Genomic DNA, 21,941 nt, shown 5'->3' on the forward strand with positions numbered 1-21,941 from the left:
TATGTGGATGCTTTCTTTTTCTCCTTTTATCCCACGTATGAATAACACACTCGCAGCTCTCTTTGGTGTGATAGTCACCTCTGTCACTTCACACAACAAAGGACAGAGTTGAAATTTAGCAGTAAACAAAACCAAGAAATATCCCGGGGGGAAATGGATCTCATGTGGAGAAGAAATTTGGTCTGAATCTGTGCTCCCTTTATGTCTTGACTGCCATCCAAATGAAATATTTGCTTTGTTTTCTGATTATCGTCTGTTAACGTGTATTCAGTCTGAATGGTAGGAGGATGCTGCAGGGTTTTCACCTGCTGAAACCTCCCCACCTGCCGGAGTCTTTGATTGTTTTGTACGACTCATGGGAGTTGTTGCAAGTGGTCAGTATCTTACCTGTAACAAATAGCCCTCTGGATGACCATCACTTCTCTGGCCAGAGACTTAACCTGGTCAGAGTAGGGCATATTGTTGACACATTACAAGAACAATTCTGCAGCAGTTAATGTTAATGATGATATTTTATTTTTTGACATATGTGGTTCCTAAATCCCAACTTTGTTTTAAAGTATTGGTTATAAAGTATATGCAAAGTATTGTACTTTGCATTTTGCCCTGTCCGTCTTCCTGCCAACTCTGACCCGTTTCCCTGTCTCTGCTTAAGAAACTCATCACCACAGCATAATGCTGCCACCACTACTTTTAACCATGTGGCTTGAATATTTATGGTGACATGCAGAATTAGTTCCTACCCCTATCTAGAGTGTTACATGTACACCATAAAGTTACATTTTGGTCAAATCTGTTTGGAGCGTTTTCTTCCGTATGACTTGTTTCAAACTTCAAACTGAGCTTTCAGTCGCTTTCATTCAGCAACGACTTGCTGAAAGGAGGCAAATCATTGTTCAGTGCTAATGGAAGAGGAGGACAAAAAATTAAAACTGGTGCATTTACATGAAGGCACTAAACGGCAATGGACATCTTCTTTCTTAAATACTACGCCATAATTTCATTCAGTCAGCTCTACATTTCAACTACAATTTCAAACTTCAGATCTTCTCCCTGAAATTTAAAATCGGTTGGTTTTTTTTTTTTTAATTGTTGCGTTGGAGAGACTTATCAGTTCTTATCCAACACACATACAGTATGTATCCTATAAAAATATCTTTGCACATTCACCAGGATTTAATTAGGATGTTAAGATAAACTGAACAGAGCAGTCAGAGCCCATTAATTAAAATGCTATGCAGTGAAACGGTCAGTTTCTTTGTTCTTTACTTGCTGTCTGGTATTGATCTAGATCACATGGTTTCCACTCCTGTTGACCCTGGATCTCACTGTGTCGGTCAAATAGAAACAGAATTCATTGATTATACCTACTACATATCGCTGATGCTCAACAAGGCTGTGTATGGGATTCTATGAGCACAGAGCTCCCATGAGACAGAAATACTAGTGCTTCTATACTGTCAACAGTGTTTCATCTATACTAGACATTCGGATTTAGCTATCTTCATGTTTAATGCAAAATAATAAAGATGTTTTCATTTTTATTTTGTATCATTACAGACAACAAACAGCACATAAAAGATTAATAATGCTACTTTGATATGCCAGGCAGCCATTTTCTGGTCCACAGTTTCCATAGATGTGCTTGAACCCAGGTTACCAGAAGCTTCCGGCCTTATATTTCAGTTAGTCGTTGGAGCTTAAACAAAGCCAAAAAAATAAATAAATAAGTAAATAACTCTGCAGAAATCTAGTGAACAGTTTTCCACTTTGTCCACTGTATGACATACTGTACAAGTTTTCTTTCCTCCAGTTTAGAAGTTGAAGGAATGTCCCTCAATGAATCATAATGTATTCAATCAGTGGCAAAGGGATTTAATATAGTTCAATATTTATGTCTAACCATCAGAGCTAGTTCTAGTGAAGCCGTGCACAAAGTGCTCTTAACGACATTAATTTCCAGCATTTCTCTCCCACCAGTCTAATCATCAAACGTGCAGCTACCATGGCAACCTTCATTTCCAGCTTCTCCGACACCTCAAAAAGCACTCTTAATAAACCTTATGAATGAGGATAAACAGGATTCACGTTAAACGGAGTTAAAATGCGGAGGTGCAAGTAATTTCTTTCTCCTCTAAAATGCTTAGGCTGTTAAATTAAGCCTTGCATTTAAAAGGCCTATAACTGGCATCGAAAGGTTGGTGTAGAGTGAGACTGCAAGCATGACGATTGTTTCAAGTGACATGCTAACACTAAGTTACTCATTTTTAAGTCTTGCATCTTGAGAATTAAAATAGCAGCTGCATAATGCTGCCAGTACCTTGCTTCGCAGGGAGAATGTTGTGTTCAGGGAGTGTGTTTAGTGTTATTGTCCTGCTTTAAGGCAAACCTTTCCTCCTTACAGCTTCCCAACAATCAGGAATTGCTTCCCTGTCCCTGCTGAGTAAGAGAATGTTCACAGCATGATACTGCTACCACCTTGCTTCACATGGTAACTTTCACTTTCTGAGCTTTGGACCTCTGCAGCTTTTCCTCTTGGACCTGCTGGCTGCTTCTTTGTCTTTATTGGAGAACTCCAACGTTCTCTAATAAATCTCTGATGTTTTCTATTCACAGGACAGTTTCCTTTATACTAAAATTAAGCATCCCATAGGTGGAAGTAGGCTTCTTCTGAAGGCAATTTAGATGCACCAGCCTTTATTTTAGGAGTAATATGAAAAGAAAGGTCTGCTGTCCTTCAGTGATCTTCTGGGTCTTAACCTTGCAGAGTCCTTAGAGCTGTTTGGTTTGGATGCATCTATTATCCGGGAACAGATGACAGAAACTTCACTCACATTTGCTGGGTCGTAGAATCCATTGAAGAAGTGAATAAGGTGACAAAAGTATTTAGGTTTGTGGAATTTATACCAGAAAACAGAACTTTGGTCACCATTGCTCAATGCTCTGGGTGCTTCTGCATCAGTGCAGCATGCAATAAAAAAAAAAAAAAACAACAACAAAAAAACAGTAAAACTGCTCTTCCTGAGATAGCTGCGAAGGTCAGTTCATAAAGTGATCAGGCTGTTGGAAATAATTGCACATTGACAGCTATGTTGAGTAGAAAATTACCATGATTTGCTGTGCAGCCGCCTCTAATTACAAAGGTGAGCGCACATTTGAGTGTTAATCTGAGGAGACTCATCATCACCTGTCTACACAGATGTACTAGAGTGACATGGTCAGAGAAGTCATCCTGTAGCTTGTTGCTCACAAGGGAGCAGGGACAGGTAGCCTGAACTCTAACCCTGTGGCTGTCGGAGCATAATGCTCTGATCCTGGGAATCAGACATTTTGGAAACGATCTCCATCAGAATGACTCCAACAAAGGAAACCCAATTCAATATGTTTCATATTGAATTGATGCAATGCTTTCATCCTTGTACGGTGCCTTGCAAAAAGTATTCATGCTCCTTTTTCACAACCAACCAATTTGATGTACTATATTGGGGCTTGATTTAATGCTCTCCAGGTACTCTGACTTCACAGTCCAAAATCATGACTGCTGGGTTAAGTTGTTTCTCTACATTGCTCTTAGGTGCTAGCGTGCGTGTGCATCGTTGTTTGGCTTGTCCTACAATGAGATGAAATGTAAAGCGATTTGACTACTTTTGCAAGACACTGTAAATAAAATAAGGATCTTTATGATTGTTTTATGATGTTTACCCCCCCACACAGGATAAGTAAAGCACAATGCATATTTACTCTTTGTTTAGTAATTCACCACATTTATGAGTCTCGGTTGAATTATTCCACACCCTTCAAATCGAGCAAACGCCTTTCCTGAACACATGGTATGGGTACTATGAATCATTGAGGGCATTTCTCCATTGTTTCCTCTTCTCGATTTGCCAGTCAGGCAGCAGTCAAACACAAAGTGACAGAATCTTTAAACTGCAGTGTGAAGTCCATTATCGTTACACGTTCTTTGGATACCCGCTGTCAGATCGCATCTTCGTCACCCGAGGCCACCCAGTGATCCATCACTCACGTCGTCACCCTGACTTATTGGCCCGGAGATGAGAGGAAAGCCTTTCCCATATTCCATGATATGATTCTCTACCTTGCCTTTATGACCAAACATTAATAATTATTAAACTTGTTCGTAATTTTTAAAGTTTAGTAGTTGATGATTCACATGCCATATAAATCTCCCAGCATTTTCATTTGGCCCCTACAGGCTGGAAACAACAGACTAAAATGACTAAAGTTCTACCATCTTAAAACAACTCCGGTCTCTACACTTATGGCCGTTTATGCTAATATTTTTAAGTGAATGTTTGCTGTTTGCTTTGGGCAGTTATTTACACTGAAATGGACTAGGATAGGAGGCAGTGCACCTCTACTGATCTTCCTTTATAAATAGACATAGTTAATTTAATTGTAAGAAACTTACAATTAATTATTTGATTAACCAGGGGATCAAATAATTATTTCTGAGTATGTTGGCGATTTTTGCTTTGATATTTTGTACTTTTTTATTTTTGATTGCTTTGCAATTGACTTTTTACGTACAAAATGGGGAAATCTATCGATGGACCTTTAATAATAACACTACATCAGATTGTACTGTTCTGCACCCACTTTGCCAACTGTTTATTTACAGTGATTTTCTATATCCTTGTCATAGTCTTCTGTAAGAAAATATGGCATATGTCTGCAACAAATAGCAGCTACTATCGGGGGTCACTTTGATCCACTTTGAGTGCTAATATGTCAACTTGTTCAAACTGGTATTTTAACTGAAATCAAAAGAGAGCGAGTGTAGCACCAGTGCCTACCTCCAGCTGTCATTGGGCGAGAGGTAGTGTGCACCCACCCTGGACATGTCACCAGTCCATCATAGGGCGACACAGAGACACACAGCAAAAACTACCATGCATACCCACATTCATACTTAAGGGCAACTAACCTAAAAATAATGTTTTTAGACTGTGATAGGAAGCTGGAGTACCCAGAGAGAACCCATGCATGCGGAGAACATGCAAACCCCATGCACAAAGATTCAAGGTCTGGATTCAAACAGGACCTTCTTGCTACAAGCCAACAGTGCTACCAACTGGCCACATTTAACAGAACCTCACGTTCAAAATTTTGAACTACTCTACTACTTTCTTATACATTTCAGGAGAGGATAAGATAAACATGATGCACAGTCAGTTTTATTGATATACAAGCCAGTAAATCATCTTTCTTCATGAATAACGTTTAAGAAAAGATATTTCCCAGGAGTGCAATTGCCATTAGCTGCTCTGTACTATGAATGTTGAATGAAGACTTGTTCTTCACTGCTGATTGCATCCATGAATACTCAAAGTGAAGGAAATAGTCTGCAGTGGAAGCTGAATAGGTTTACACAAAGATATCAATTTTATAAACATAACCTTTGAGTCGTTACAATAAATATTTCATTTAGCTAAATCTACAAAACAGAGTACGAAATATACCTGGAGTAATTGCCTGGGGTATAAATAAATATGCATATGACAACACAGAATAATGTACAATCAGAGTTTGCTTGCCCAGTTATACATTTGTTTAAAAGTCAGTCTGTGACAGCTTATTTAGTAAATCACTTCAAAAATGGAAGGCAGAAATTAAAAACACGTGAACAAATTTCACAACTTTGTGTGACATCAGTTATCCGTGAATACTTGTTAGATAGAAGCGTGAAAAAAATACAAGAGCATAGCACTTCATCCAAACCAAATCAAATATCTAAGGCTTCAGGTATTTCATAAAAATGGAATCTCCAGGCTCCTTCCCCAGATTTCCATCTCCTTCCTTCACAGCCGTACCTGAGACATGTGCAGCTCCTTAATATTTAATACATCTATACATGCTCTGCTTGCTTAGAACTTATTTTAGACAGAGAGGAAGAAGTGCCAAAAAACAATACTACACTATAAAACAGTTTGAACATCCTCAATAAGAAATTTTGCATCAAAAAGGTCTTTGAAGGTCTAAGCTAGCTACAGTCACAAACCCATGGAATGTTTCCTTCGTTGTAGAGATGCCAGGGCTGGGCGATTCAAGGGGGTTTTGGTCCATCTTCTCCAGCAGCGAACTAAGTCTGCATCAGATATTATGCAGCAGTACAAGAACAAACAAAGCATCTTTTTTCTCAAGAACCTTCACCTCACCAGATACAATAGCATTTGATCTTTATGACGCATGAACATTGTACATTATCCCTGAAAAAGCATCTCCATTGTCACCGTGGTGCCTCTCGGCACACGGTTTCCCGAGCATTTCTCAATTTGAGAAATGGGAAGATAAAACTTTATCAGCAGAGGGTTAAGTCATTACTGTTTGTGAACGTCTTCGTGTCGGATGATTTTATATGTGATCCAGTAGAAGACGTTGAAGATCAGAAAAGCCAGCGGGAAGGCCGCCCTGGAGATTGTGTCTATCCGCTTGGCTCTGTCCACAAACTTTTTCCTCATAGCGTCTATGTCCTTTGGAGTTGAAGGCTGGGGGTTCGTGGCGGGAACCGCATTCTTAACAGCCGAGCCATCCTTTGTTGGCATGCACTGGCTCATGTTGTACCCAGTTAAATTAAATCGGCCTTCATCTTCCTGAAAAACAAGGGAATATGTGGATGATGGCTGTATGTACGGCTCAAGTGTCGCGCTTTGCGTTTCAGTGGCCAGAGGCATGCATTTCTGTAATACAGTGATTATACATGAATGTTAATCACAAGATGTTACAAACTCTTCTAAATTAATTAGAATTCACAGGATAACCAGATGCACTTTAATGAAAAAGCAATGGTATGACTGCTGCAGGGGTTGAATCTTAATTTCAACCAAACAATATTAGCGCAACGCATCTCCCATTTCACATTTACCTGCAACTTTCTACAGTTGTACTAAAGCGAAGAATGGAGGCTGAAGGGCATGTCAGTAGCTTTCTAATAATTGCATATGCTCAGTGTTTATTTTAATGCCTTCGGTAAACACAACCCTCTTTCATAGAGAAATTAAAAGTTTTATGATGTCATTTTGATTAATATTTGAACGTCTGTGTGAACTATACACACTCACAATAAAGACACTGATTTTAATTTATCACTTACTTGACAAGTTTTGAATGCTGCATAAGGGTGTATAGAAGGGTATAGAGTTCACAGTGATGCTTCATTACAGCAAAGTAAACTTTGACATAACTCTCCCTTTTCCCTTATTTATGCTTAATAATGCCTAGCTATCTTGGGCTAAATGTCATAACCTCTCTGGTATAGGAGTGTATTTAAGTGTTTAAATAGTTCTTAGCTAAATTAAAGTCAGTTTAAGTTTATTTTGCAGGAAGCTCTTTAAAATGTCTGAGGCTTAGAAGTTTCCAACTTTCTAACTCTAAAAGTTTGATGTTGCTTTTGCTTATATTTATTTCCTGTTATTAGCGCCCCCTATTGCTCAGCCTTTACCTAACCTTGCAAAACGCTTTGTATTTACTTCACAAAGAAAAACATTCAATTTCAAGCACAATTTACTCAAGGTGTATTAAAGCAAATAATTACTTTTTGTCACAGAATTCTAAAAATATTCCCCCAGTGGAAAAACACTACATCAGGAAAAATCTAAATGCATGCGTTAATTCCAATAATATGAAAGATTTCACAGAAAAAGCCAAATAAAGAAGGATGACAGATCTAAAGTTGGTTGTGCTAACTGAACTAAAGCTAAAACTGCTATCTTAAGTTACAAACTTCTGATTAGAGTGGCAGGCTTCAAGATAAACTGTTAATTAGACAAACAAAGGTGTAGCCTTATTCAAGGATTATGTTTTTAAAAATAAACAACAAGGTGCTTTTGTGATTTATTCAAAAGGTCTTATTAAGTTCTGTACATAAATCACATTTTTGGGCCATTCATTTCCATGTAGCGTCGTCAGGGTGCTAACCTGATTTTTGGTATATTGTCTGGTAAATTTGTACCTTTTTGTGCYACGTAAACCTCTTCTTTTTGTAGCWAAATGGGATTGGCCTGCTCTTTCAGGTGCAAATACAAAACCTGCAGTCGTGTTGTAGCTGCTTTCGAAATACTTTTTCTTACTTTTTGAAGGTGATTTTGGTATGTAGATGGAAAAAAAAAACTGAGCCACAAAGTCAAACTGGTGTGCTCTAAAAGTGTCCTATGCAAACAGCAGCCTTGTGAAATCTTTGAAACCTTACCTTGTGATTCCTTCTTTGTCTTCGCCTCAGGCGGAGGAACTCTTTCTGTTGCCTGGAGACAAAATTAACCCCAGCATATTCTAGCAATGCAGCAAATACAAAGAGCAGACACACAGCCATCCAGATATCAATGGCTTTCACGTACGAGACCTGAGAGACAAAACAGATTTTCTTTGTTAGTCCCAACAAGGTGACAGCATCAACTCACAAATCAAATGCAGCATGAATTTTTGATTTCACTTCAAACTGTGATCCAGCTATGAAACTTAAATCAGAGTTTAATTTATATATTCACTTCATGCGCTGCAAAGTTTATTACASATTTTGTTGGCTAAATGTGTCATTCAAATAAAAATAACTAAGCGTAGATATCTTAAGTGCTAGCTTGGAARGTTTGCCTGGTTGCTGTTAATGTCAGTGTTAGACTGGCACATAACAATAGAAAAATAATCAGATATACCTCTAAATGCTGGTTTTGATCTGTAATTTTTGGAAAGTCTAGCATGACGTTTGCAGTTTTTCCTTCCCATCCCTGAGACCTCGCCTGTTCATCACGCTGAACGGCTTGTTCAGAAAGCAACTCAGAAATCCAAGGACCCTTAAAGGCACACTGAGTTATTGTTTCCACGAGTCAAAGCTCTCAAAAGCTCCTCTTGAAATGCTTATCAGCACGTCTGTGTTTTTCATGTCTTTCATGACGCCGGCTGTAGCCTTTGATAATGATGAGATTGATTGATCGCTGAGATCCAACTCAGTGTGCCAGAGGACTCTTCACAGTGAGTGTGTTGCCTGTTTTCCATAATTGAAAGTAGGCATTTGCAGTGTTGCTCTGCTGTTTGTAATGCATACATGGTCTCTGTGACAATCATCCAAAACCAATTATGATGTTGACTTCAGGGTACATTGAATGAGGAGTACAATCATTATAGTCTTGTTTCTGATTAACGATAGCCGTGTCATTTAAATAGAATATACATTTATTTGTTTTTTTATTGTGTCATTGTGATTGTATTTGCGTTTGTGTTTGAGTTGAGTTAGAGCATCTCTTCTGAAACATTGCTGCCATAGTTTTAAGTGYCATCAATATTCACTTAAATCAAGACAAAATGTGGTGAGTGCAACTGATCTATGCATTACAGACTTAAGTTCACATGCAGCAACTCCATGTTTTTTTTTTTTTTTTTTTGTTGAACCCTTTAGTGAGGTTTGTCTTGAAAGGTACTATAYAAAAAAATGTTTACTTACTCACATATTTTTTGTAAAAACAGAACACTCATAAAACATGAGTGTTGCTTGATTGGTAAAATTCAGTGATCTGACATAAACACCCTGGAAAGGTTTCCATACGCTTATCACGACCACGACTGTCACATTCCTTTGACTTTTCAGTGATCAAAACATCAATGATCTTCAATTATTTTTTAAGCACATGGACTGACGGTACAAATTAGACTTTCACTTCTTCAATTTTCCTTCTCTCTTCTTTTAGACAAACCATTATTTCATGATGTGTTCATGAAATAATGAACACATCATGAAATGTGTTCATGATGTGTTCATGAACACATTTCATGAACACATGAAATGTGTTCATTTCATGTGTTTGTGTAATCATGTGTGTATGTAATCAGCTTATTCTATTGACAAGTCAGACAAGGAGAGAAGTTAATCAGACAAGCAAACAAAAGGCCAACTCTGGAAGAGCTGCAAAAAATCCTCAGAGGGGCAAGTGTGGGGGTTAGAAATCAGTTCATATACAACTATTGCTTGTGAAGTGTACAAAATTGGCTTTTGCAGAGAAGTGGTAAAAAGAAAGCAAGAAGAAGTCCGCCTCTGCCACAAGCTACGTAGGGAGGACAGCAAGCAAGTAGAACGTGCGCTAGTCGAAAGACATCCAAACGCAACCTTTTGGCCTTAAATGTGACAAAATGTAAACACTGTCCATTAACTTGAACACATTATTCCCACCATGAAACATAGTGATGGCAGTAGCATGCTACRGGAATGCTTTTCTTGAGATGAATGGATCTAAACACAAGGTAAGGAGTTTCAGGAGTATGAAAGGAAGACRATGTACTACAGCCACATGTTCTACTGGAAACCTTTATGTACCCCTGAATGACATTTTGCACTAAAATAAAAGATCTGCCACCCTGCATATTACTTGTGATGGTCAAAGAGAAAAATATAATTGTACCTTTGGAAGAGAAGCTCGAGAGCCAGAGCTTTGAGTGGTCATCGTAAGCACAGTGGTGATGCCCAATGCCACTCTTGCAGGAGCAGCATCCATATTTATCCAAAAAGACACCCATGAGAGGATGACRATGAGAAGTGAAGGAATGTACATCTGGATCAGGTAGTAGCCCATCTGTCGTTCCAGGTGAAATTTTACTTCGATGCAGGTGAATTTACCTGCAGCGTGGGAACAAATGTAATTCGATTAGACAAATGCAATTCAGAGAGGCTAGGTTAATTAGACAAGGTGTGCTTAGTTGCTTTCTGACCAGTGTTGTAATGCTTAGTGCAGTAGCCCAGCTCTTTCTCCTCCTTCATAATGAACTGAGGCAGGGTGAGTCCCTCTGACACCTGCACCGCGCCGTTCTCCAGCCACTCAAAAATCAGGTCATTCATGGTGTAGCCAACTGAAGGTAATAAATGATGGGAGGAGTTAAGATAAAGAGCAGATTTTCCATCAGAAGAGTCCAGAAAAAAAACAAAAAAAAAAACATAAGAAAAACATCAAATGCTCACAACTTTCCAGCTGCATCGTACAAGTTTGAACGTCCATGGGAAAGTTTTTCAGATCCATCGGACAGGACAGAATGAGAGTCAACCTGTGATATAAGAGAGGGACGTATTATAAAACAAGGTGGGTCCGGCCGAATATGTTTATGAAACCTTGAACTGGGGCCTCAACACATGATTTGACAATAGATTGAAGAATCACATTACTGTCCGTACATTTTTTTTTTTTTTTGCAATCTCTGTATTGGGTCCGGTGAGAACCTCCGTTGTATCTCGTARGATTCCCTTCAACGGGTTCCCATCACACTTTCATTACTGCAACTTATTGTTTCAGTGATGCATTGTGGTCGGCAGTCTGCCCACTCTGTCATTTCTCTCCTCTCCCCCCCRAMTGAAGAGTGTGGTTAACCACCTTTCATTTCTCTCATTCACCTACTCTACCGCTGCACCTGTGCACCACKCAGCSCCGAGCTGCTCGCCAAATGGACTCAAAATTGATCCATGTTCCATTGCATCTCTGSTGAAAGAAATTGAATGGTGCATGTGACAGAGGTTGTATTGAAATAAGAGGTAACCTGTTTTCAAGTCTTGTACCTGGACTATGTTTACAGTTAAAGCCGAGAGACCCTATAAATGTCACACACACACACAGTGTAGTCTCTAAGCTWTTCTGTGCATASAGGCAAAAATAAAGGGGAAAAAACGTCTTTCTTTTCTTTTCTTTTAGATTTCCATCCAAAGCCCCTGACATGAGCTTGCCTTTTTCAATCTGAGCTCTTTTCAATGAAAGAATAATATGAATAAAAACAGCCTTAGAAATCCACTGATGTTCAACATATTTCAAAGWAGTGAACATAACAGATAAGATCAATTTAAAATGACATGCTTTACATCTTAGAGTCTTTGAAGTCTGAGGAAATTTAAGAAAAGCAGTAACTGAATGTCTTCTGGTGGAATGCACGCTGTGGAGGTTTTGGTTTATAAGGGATTGGATCATTCATTATTTCACTCAGAACTCTGAAACTCCAGCTAAAACTTAAATTAGTTGTAACTGCTAACAGTTCATCAGCTCTTAGGAATAAGAGGTTAAAATATGCAGAAATCTGTAATAATGTCTGAATAAAACAGCTATATACTTTAACTCACTAGATTCTCTTCTAAGGTGGAGGGGGCTTCATGTGGCCTGCAGGTTTTCATATTCTTTAATCTTTTCCACATTTTGTTACATTCAAACCACAAACTTCAATGCTATTTGTTGGTATTTTATGATTATGATTGCCCACATGAAGTGTATTATAAATATCCAATGGAAGAAACATGTATAATGACTTCTATGTTTTTCATAAATACAAATCGAAAATATATATATTTTTTTTATTTACATTTAGGCTCCCTCTCTACATCCGACTTTCCGATCAGTTCAACTTGCAAGCTTATATTGTTTCTAGCTCTGCACATTCAGAAACATCTTCCTTTGCAAAATAACTCCAGCCTTTCAAAGTTAATAGAGAGAGTCTGTGAACATCAGTGTTTATGTCTTGCCACACATTATTTGGATGATGACTGAGCTATTCTCCAGTCTCAAGTCTTGAGTTGGTTGATTTATCACATAAAATCCAAATAAAACTCACTGAAGTGTAAACACAGCAAAATATGAAAAGTCAAGGTGTGTGTGTACATGTGTAAAGCAATGCAGAGTACCTTTTTACAGCTCTGATATTTAAAATTGCTCAACTTCACCTGATGCTGTAAAGCACAGTTCCATCCTTGAAGATGCGCAGCAGCTTGTTGTCCGTGGTGACGTCGTGGAAGTTGGCCCCCTTCTCGTTGGCAAAGAAAAGATCTGGCTTCCATATGGAGTCCAGCATGGAAGGGTCGAGGTCGAGCGAGGAGTCTGGGTATTTACTATACGCCAGCCGTGGGTCATTCCACTTCTGCCGCAGGAAGATGTTCACTCTGTAATCCTGCAGAGACCACAAGCAGCTTTGCATATTTGCTGCGGAGCGATTTGGGGCTGAGAGAAATGCATGCTGGCGGTGGAAATACCAGTCGCACATTATCTTGTTTTTAATGTGCCTCTTTTTCAGCTAGAAAAATTATAATAATGATAATAACATAATAGTAGTTACAGTAATTCTGTTTTCAGATGCATAAAAATTTGTTTCTATCACTGATAAATAAGGGAATTTATCAAGAAAGCAGAACATTGTACCAAAGATTATGCATTACTTAAACTATGTAATATGTAGATTAACACACTCTGYCCACATTTACATCACAAACTCARGAGCTTAATTTAAAATGTACACATACTCAAAACATACTTCAATATATTGTTTGAAAGTTTACATGCTATGATAGAAAATTATCTATTTGGATCATTTTCCAGGGTGGAATCATTTTTGTGAAACATGATGTTTGGGTTCACAAGTTTAGATTTACAAGTTATTTTCTCTAATCTACCCAAGTTAAATATTTTTAAATATATATGTACATTCACTGAATCATTTATTTAGTTAGTGACCACGATTGGAAGCCGCAGATATTTCCTCACTAGTACAATAAAAAATACTGGTTAGTCCAATGAAAATAACAAATGGGAAAATCTACGGAAGTGGTAGCTTAATTATGAAGGAACATTGGAAATTTAGAAATTCTTTTTGGAAGCTGTTTGTAATTTGGATATGCCATTTGGATGTACCAAGCTGAATCAAGTCCGAAAAATTACCCAAATATTAAACAAATTTGTTGAGGTGTTGTGGAATAACTCATGAACCAAAATGGATCAAATGTTTTAATCCACCGTAGACAAAACAGATGCGTTCCGAAAAAAACAACATTTTTGGGTCAAATGAGAGGCTGGTTTGCTTAAAGTGAAACTAGTTCGTCATTCAATGTGAATAGAATAGGAAAGAAGGAAAATTATCTCCAGATTCCTCAACTAGACTTTAAATGAACAGCCAGATGGTTGAACTTTGGACATCAGGAGGTATTTTAACAAGACAGTGGTCCCAAACTAACATGTTTGTGAAAAGGACTAGCAATATAATTGAGGAATAGCCAGAACTTCWATCTTTTTTATCAATTTGCAGATGATGCTTAAAACCTTATTCTGTGCCACAAAATCAACCAAAAATAAATTAGGTWCAMCATTTCTRCTAGAAAGACCGGTCCTCCTGACTGCAGTTTAATCTTCAAGAATATTCAAAGATACAGATAAAATAATACAAGCTTGTTGATGGCAACAATACTCTTGTTGTTGAGGGGCAATAATTTACCAGATATTAACAGCAGTGTGTATTTATGTTTCAGTCTGCCATATATGGCTTAGACAAAGCCTTCAATAAATTCAACTTGTGAACCCATGGATAATGATCCCAGCCAGAATAAAGAACAGGTTRAACATTTCACTGAAAGCTCAATATTATCATAAGATTCATGCAAAGTTGGCAGATGTCATCATTTATCATTCATCATCAAGCAACAAAATAAATAATAAAATAGATAATTTCCACATTAACAAGCACACGTTTTAATTTAGTGAAGCTTAGAAACTTACAGTATTTGCCTCTCATCAAACACAGTTTTGCAACATCGCAACACAACACTGGACAATTAATGGAAAGGTCGATGAGTGAGCATAACTCTAAAAACATGTTTTGCATCAGAACATCCATCATCGAGGTGCCCATAGAGTCTTAATCATCCAAACATGTCTTCTCTTGATCAGATAGTGTTACAATTTGACCTAAACTGACCTTTTTCCATTGGTTTCTTGTCAGAATTAGCATTTATAGAAGGTAAATAAATGATGGATTAGTACAGCTGGATGAGGGGAGCTCTGATACTACAGTAAGTAGTATGAACTGTCAGAAAGCTCAGTTGCTCAGAGTAATTGATATGTCATGATGATGAAAAGCCCTTATGTTGTTTGACATTTCATCAGCATATTGGCGGTTCCAAGTATTTGCCATGCCTGTCTGAGGCTGTGTAATTCCCTGGCAGTTGCGCGTCTTCCCGCTCCCTGCACAAATTAACATTTTCCATTTATTATCTAAGTGGTTATTATCTCTCATTATGCGTCCTTTGATCTTGATTAGTTTGCATGTTCTCATAGATGCTATGTTTTTTGTTTTTTTCTCCCCCCATTTGACAAACGGATGCTTTAGTGCAAAGTTTAAAATTCCCTCTACCTCCTGCTGCTACTTATTGACTACGCTMAAACTAAATTACTTGTTTCAGTTTGTTGGAGTTCAGACGTGAGCAAACATGTTTACAAAGGGCCACATGGGGACAGAAATCAATACTTAACCCGCCAATTGAGTCRGTGATGATCATAAAAGATGCATGAATTAAATAAAGTAGGAAACAAAAGAGCACTGGGCAAAAACAGAATGATTCAATCTGGATTCCAGAGAAGAGGTCAGGGCTTCGCACAACACGCCACTCACCATAGTAGTTTCTGCTATTGAACCAAAGCTGTTGATAAATATGTTGCAGGTAACATTAACTGGTGGACCTGCAGGTTGAGGAATAAATAACACATTCACAAATCGGACAGGGAAGACGTCAATATAAAATCCAGAAGAACTCACCATCGTCGTCTCTGTGACAGAGCCGAAGCTGTTGATAAAAATATTGCATGTAACGTTTACAGGAGGACCTGTGAAATGGAATGACAATGACATGACAGGGGGAAACAAAGCCTTTAACCACATGTTTAAGCAGGGCCTTTGAGGTGAGAGTGAATTTCGGGCTGCTGCTTTGCCGTGTATTCAAACATGCATCAATACAACAAGCAGGCTTCTGTATGTCATCSGGGCGGTGGTAAGAGTTGTATGTGAAACTACTGCATCTGCTTTTTGGSCTCAATGCTTGACAAGAGCAATTAAAATGAAACTTAACATTATGATTGGTTATTAGCATTGGCTTAATGATGTTTGAAATGATGTCTAATGGAGGTAATCCTTTAGGGTAATTTGTCGGTAACACATTGAATAGAGGATTCATGCACATAGAGTCAAAGACATGCAAACACACAGAGTGGTGTGTCAGCTGAGSAATGAATTATCTGAGCAGCAAAATTTCCATGGACACCAAAAAGAAGCTGTTCTTATAATACAGAGGCTTGCAGTAGTATTCACACCCTTATCACATTTTGTCACATTATAACCACAAACATCAATGTATTTTGTTGGGATTTTACGTAGTGGATCAATACATAGATGTGACGTGAAAGGAAATTGATACATGGTCGTCCACTTGATGTTTCTATGAAAACACAATACTGTCCCTTTGAAGTGGTGTGCAGAGACAATTTTGTATCACACATACATGTAATATACATGTAGGYCACAGAGTTCAGTGTTGGTCTCATCTCACAAGCAAACCCTCTTCCAAACATTTGTTTGTCCACTTTATTGGCTTGTAAAAAATAATAATAATAAAAAAATACTTCAAAGGGACTTCTAAGGACTTTTTTTAAACAACGTATTTCTTCTTGCCTGTCCTCCGTCAGGCCCAGATTTGCTGAGAGCATGATTAGCAGCTGCCTTGTTGACAGAATTTCCCTCCTGAGCTGTGGATCTCTGCAGCTCCTCCACAATTACAGTGGATCACATGGCTGCTTCTCTGAATAATGCTTCACTTGTTGGGCTTGTCCAACAAATGGAGATGAAAATGCAAACAGGTGGACTCTGTCTGCTGATGAGATGGCTTCTGAAGGCAATTGAATGTAGAGGATGTTATATTATCAGAGGAAAGGGGGCTTAATAAGAATACACACCAGATTTTTATTTTTATTTTCTTTTTAGATTTATGCAACACATTTTGAACTATGAACTAGTTTTCTTTCCGACATGCTGTCACGTTATATCCAGATGAATTGTATCCAGTTTGTGGTTATAGCATGAAAAAAGAATACTTGAGGTACTCCTTGGTGCTGCAAATATAAGTTGGGGTTATGATCAGTAAAAAAAAAATCATCAAATATATCAAAATCACCATAAAATGTTCATTTGTAGTAAATTAACAAAGCAAATGCATTTGATAGTGAAAGGTCATGCTTCAATTCTAAACCATCAAATAAACATATTCTCTACAACAGAATAAGGAAATCTATCCTATATACTCCAATAGGGAAGGTAGTTTTTCTCTGAAACTCCCTGAACTAAAATATCTTTGCAAGACTTGCATTACGAGTCACAGCAAATCTTTCTCCCCAAGCTGATAAGTGAAGTTGTAAGCTCTTCCTACTGCCTTTCCCCTGTGTTTTTCACATCAATATTTCATGGTTCTCTGTATTAATATTTGCCTCTGTTTGTTGTCAAGTTTCCACATTTTTACAGCAGAAAGAGGTAACTGGCAGCAGCTCCTCATAACAAACTCGGCATTGGAAATCTAGGTCAGCCTCTTTAGAAACACGGTTCGACACTCTTCAAAGTACGTCTAGCAGTTTCATGAGCAAAAACTAACTGTTTACAGCACAGCCGCTTAATGTGGATTTGTTGGTTTTCTGACTGCAACATGTGAAGCTCTATGTGTTTAAAACAGAGAGAGAACCCCGCTCTCACGTCCATGCATCTTCTAGCATTACAACAACCAGGTTAAAATCAGCAAAATTGATGTTTTATGTATCAATACTACCTAAAAATATAACAATTCTTCTTATCGTCTCATATGTGTCACAGAAATCTTGACATGTGCCAGATTCCCCTGAGAGACAAAGAATATATGGCATACAGGAATTAAATATTCATACCCTCTTTCATGTTTTTTTTTTCAGTTAAAAACTTTGACTCTTTTTATTCAGAGTTTATGTCATACACAAACACAGTGCAGTGGATAAAAGTCAAGAAGAGAAACAAACAAGTAAAAATCTGAAAACGTGTGATATCATTTAGTGAGTGCTTAGCTAGCCTGAGTTATTACTTGGCAAGACCAACTCACTGCATTTACAACTGCATATGTTCTGTTGTACCACCAACAAATCGGAACATGTTTCCACCATATTCAGAGCAGAATAGCTAAGGCTCAGTTAGTGTTATCAACAAATTTTAAGAGATTCTCTATTAGAAGTAAATCTGGACTTTGAGTAGCCATATTAAAAAGCTTTTATTTAAACTAGTCCATTGTAGCTCTTAAAGCTTGCAGCTGTGAACTTCTTCACAGTTTTATCCCTGAGCAGTCGGATATATTCCTTGTTCTTCATGATGCTGGTTGCTCACAAATGTTCTCTGCTTGACCTCTGAGGTCTTCACAAAACAGCTGCATCCATGCTGAGATTAAATTGCATGCAGGTGGGCTCTATTTACTATAGTCGGTTGAACTGAATTGTGTTAAGTAGCTTTGGATTAAACGGAAATAATTTTTTTTTTAAAAAGAGGACCACACTATGTGGATTGTATAATTTTAGTTTCACCTCAATAATGTGCTACTATATGTTTGTCTGTGACGTAAAAATTCCAAGAAAAATGTGAGGTTCTATATTGTTGTGACCCTGTGAAGGGCTGGTGACCATGTCTACACCACCTCTTGCCCTATGACTGCTGGAGATAAACACCAGTCCCCTGTGACCTTGCAAGAAAACCGAGGTACAGACAATGGATTGTGCTTTTCCCCTTCCTGTATTTTCAAGCTGCTTTACCTACTGGAGTCCATGGACTGTAACAAACAACATCCCAGGTGACCCCAGAAGCTAAGAGTGGGCCTTAGCCCCCCCCCCCTTAAGTGAAAACTTTGCTCACTCAAAACCATTCCAATGACAGAAACTGTGTGTGTCCTCAGCATCAAAGCAACAACAGCAGCAGAGCCTGCAGTCTAGCCACTGGGGCACCATCAATCGTCTAGCCAGCATCCCTGTCTGAAGTGAGAATGTGTCTTATTTCTGTGTTGCTGGGATATTTCCAGCTCCTGATTCTGATCTCACATTTAATAAAGGTGGATATTGAATTTTAGACAGCTTTCAGATAAGAAAACCATCATTGAGTGGCACAGTGTGGACTGTGATTAAATCTAAGCAGGGTCCTCGCTGTTACTGTTAATTGAAGTGATTGATTGTTGCCTCCGAGTTGCTTGAAGCCCAGTTCCTTGGCAACAGATAGTATCCAGTACGTAACTGGTTAAAAAGATTAGTGTTTACACTTACAGTGGCATTTCTGTGGCTATTTATAGTTCTCAAAATGTGGGAAGTGAAATGTGTGTGYGTGTRTGKGTGTGTGKGKGTGTGTGTGTGTGTGTGTGTGTGTGTGTGYGTGYGTGYKTGTGTGTGTGTGTGTGYGTGTGCGTGGAGACTCATTTGKTTGCGAACAAACCTTTGAAATTGGGTCTWRTYMKKRSWTCMTACCCGGACRKRCGACCCATTAAGGAGTCCAGAAAGTCTGATGGAGACATGTTGGAGGAGGACCTGGAATCGTACTCCTTGGCGACCACAGCTCTGGAAAGCACACATGGTGAAGGGGAGGGGAGGAAAAAAAAAAACACTTGATCAGAAAGAAGTCGCAGCTCAGAAAGCAGGTGTTAAACCTTATCGGTGTAGCCCAGGAGCTGCCTGGGAGTCAGAGGCGCTCACAGAAAACGTGTGAGTTGCAGACACACACGCACACAGACGTATATTAAGCTATCAGATGTGATTTCCCTTCCGAAACAGGACTAATCTGTTCATAACACGAGATTCCCACAGAGATGCATAAACGTGCAGGTGGAAGCGGCAAGAAATTTGCAGCGATGGCTCAGCAATTAATACAAGCACAAAAAACAATTCTAAATATTTTAAAATTTAAAATCAAATTAAACAAAAATAACACTATTTTATGCTTTATCATTTTTAGTTCGTCAAATAGTTGAGTTAAATTGGGTTAAAGAAATAAATGAGTCTAAATATTTCAAATAATTACTGCCTTTTTTTTTTACTTCAAAATAACAATAACAATAAAACTCACTCGCAGTGAAAAACAAACAAACAAACAAACACACACACACACAAAAAATCTAATTTCTTACCTGAAGTTGCTCATCTCCAGGAAGTATGTGAAGATAGCTGCTAAAACCTTAAAGAAGGATTGTTTCATTCCCGGTGGTTTCCCCATGTGCTTCACTTTTCTATTCTATTTCTTCCATATGGTTCACATCAGTCAAACACATAATCCAGACGGGAACAGCGGCGTTCTCCTCCTGACCAAGTCGTTGGCGTTTGGGCTGTCTCGGGTCACGCAGAAACGCGGGAGACATTCCTCAAAACGGCCAAAGATCATAGTTCAGTTTCACAGAAAAACTCCAGCACACAAAATCAAACTGCTCGAAGCAAACGCGGGGAGAAACATCAGTCCTTGGGGTGGGAGGGGAAACAAAAAAAATAAAAATAAAAAAATAAAATAACCGTCGAAATTATGTTAACTCCAAGACGCGTCAACTTGCAGCTCCTCTTCAGGCGGCGGATTGAGATCTAAAAAAGCTTCGACCTGCTTCCAGGCTTGCTGGCATCTATGAAGTGAAACCGTTTTCAGGTGAGAGGGGCTGCCAAGGAATGAGACAGGAACGCCTCGTTTTTTCCTTCTTCTTTTTCTTCTTTCAGTTCAGCACTTGGACAGCTCCCGGATTCTTTACGCGCAGGCGCAAGGCATTTAAAAGTGACGAACGTGAGTTGAGTTCGGATAAATCTAATAAAGGAGCGAGGTAATCACCAGGAATATATGGGAACTTGCCTCCAGCGTGTGTTTCACGGTGATTGACGCTCGCACTTTTAAATGCTGAGTTCCCCCCCCTCCTCGTGTGATTGCTTTGAAAGGGAAACTCCCAGTGCGCGCAACCGCGTATCAGAACTGAACGTCTTTCTGAGGGAATATTTCGCGTTTTCAGGTCAAAGTAAAGATACGAATTTTTGCCGATTCTGAGTGGGGATTCTGTCGATTTCATTTACAGTGTTTGTATTTCAAAGGTGCAGAGATTGAATGGTGAGTTATTGCTCCCAGGGGGGTTTCACTGTAACAGAGGATTGACTGGCCGCGCTCTGACTCCGTCCTTGACTGTGTTTTCTACAAACCGTGCATGTTCCCCCCCGCCCCCTCCTATATTGGAGTGTTCAGAGATTGCAAAAGGTTTCACAGAATTTCACTTGGGAGCCCACTCCCATCTTCACTCCGCACACTGACATTGATCGAGATTTATCTCATTAAACTTGAAAATGATTGAAAACTAACATTACATTCAACAAATAGAACTCAGATTATGTAGATTCATTGCACACGGGTGATATATGTAGTTCCTTTAAGTTAGATTGTCAGAGTTTACAGCTAATGAAAGCAAAGAATTCATATTATCAGAATATTTTACATTACATAAAACATTCATAGAAACGATTTCATACACAGAAATGCTAACACTGTATGTCCTTGTATCTTACTGTACGGAATATGCACTCACAATCAATTATAGTTAATTCATGATTTATTATAAGGGGCAATAACTTTTCTACATTGGGGCACGTTGTTCTGGGTAGCATCAATAGATGCAAATAATTCAAAACTATTGTTTGTATTTGATCAGATTGGCTTTTCTTTATGTGATATTACAATTTACTTGATAGTCAAAAACATGTAAGGGTCTCAAAACAATAAAAGGAGAGATCTTCAGTGTAAATTCACGCAGAAGTCTCACCCAACCCCTCACAGACAAAGTTAAGACCAAAATTATTCATACCTCTGGCAGATTTAAGGATAAAGTGATCTTGTAATAGAACCAACATGTTACATGTTTGAGTTTTCATAATTGACTTTTTAAACTTAAAATGTTTAAGTTTATATCTTGCATATCTTGCATATATCTTATGCAAGATATAGGATTTTGACATAAAGTCAATTCATTCATTCATTCATTCATTCATTCATTCATTCATTCATTCATTCATTCATTCATTCATTCATTCAGATTTAGCTCCTTTCCTTTGACTGATAATTTTTTAAATTAGTTAATGAATTTATAATAGTTCTAT

At 38.3% G+C, this 21,941-nt stretch overlaps 1 protein-coding gene across 2 annotated transcripts; it reads right to left on the reverse strand.

Moving 5' to 3' along the window:
• Positions 1-5,180: 5,180 nt before the first annotated feature.
• glra2 (glycine receptor, alpha 2) lies at positions 5,181-20,705 on the reverse strand. Of its 2 annotated transcripts, none has more exons than XM_017302931.1 (9): positions 19,955-20,705; positions 19,267-19,388; positions 15,406-15,617; positions 12,695-12,918; positions 10,961-11,043; positions 10,714-10,851; positions 10,407-10,621; positions 8,210-8,359; positions 5,181-6,614 (listed from the first exon to the last, which is right to left on the reverse strand). In XM_017302931.1, exons 1-9 carry the CDS (start codon positions 20,038-20,040, stop codon positions 6,342-6,344), a joined length of 1,503 nt encoding a protein of 500 aa, XP_017158420.1. In that variant the 5' UTR covers positions 20,041-20,705; the 3' UTR covers positions 5,181-6,341. The 2 variants fall into 2 exon arrangements, with proteins under 2 accessions (XP_017158420.1, XP_008398898.1); XM_008400676.2 differs by having other exon boundaries at positions 15,406-15,473; positions 19,955-20,702.
• Positions 20,706-21,941: the final 1,236 nt, after the last annotated feature.

The sequence above is a fragment of the Poecilia reticulata genome, linkage group LG2 (assembly GCF_000633615.1).
Source record: "Poecilia reticulata strain Guanapo linkage group LG2, Guppy_female_1.0+MT, whole genome shotgun sequence".
Taxonomy (NCBI): domain Eukaryota; kingdom Metazoa; phylum Chordata; class Actinopteri; order Cyprinodontiformes; family Poeciliidae; genus Poecilia; species Poecilia reticulata.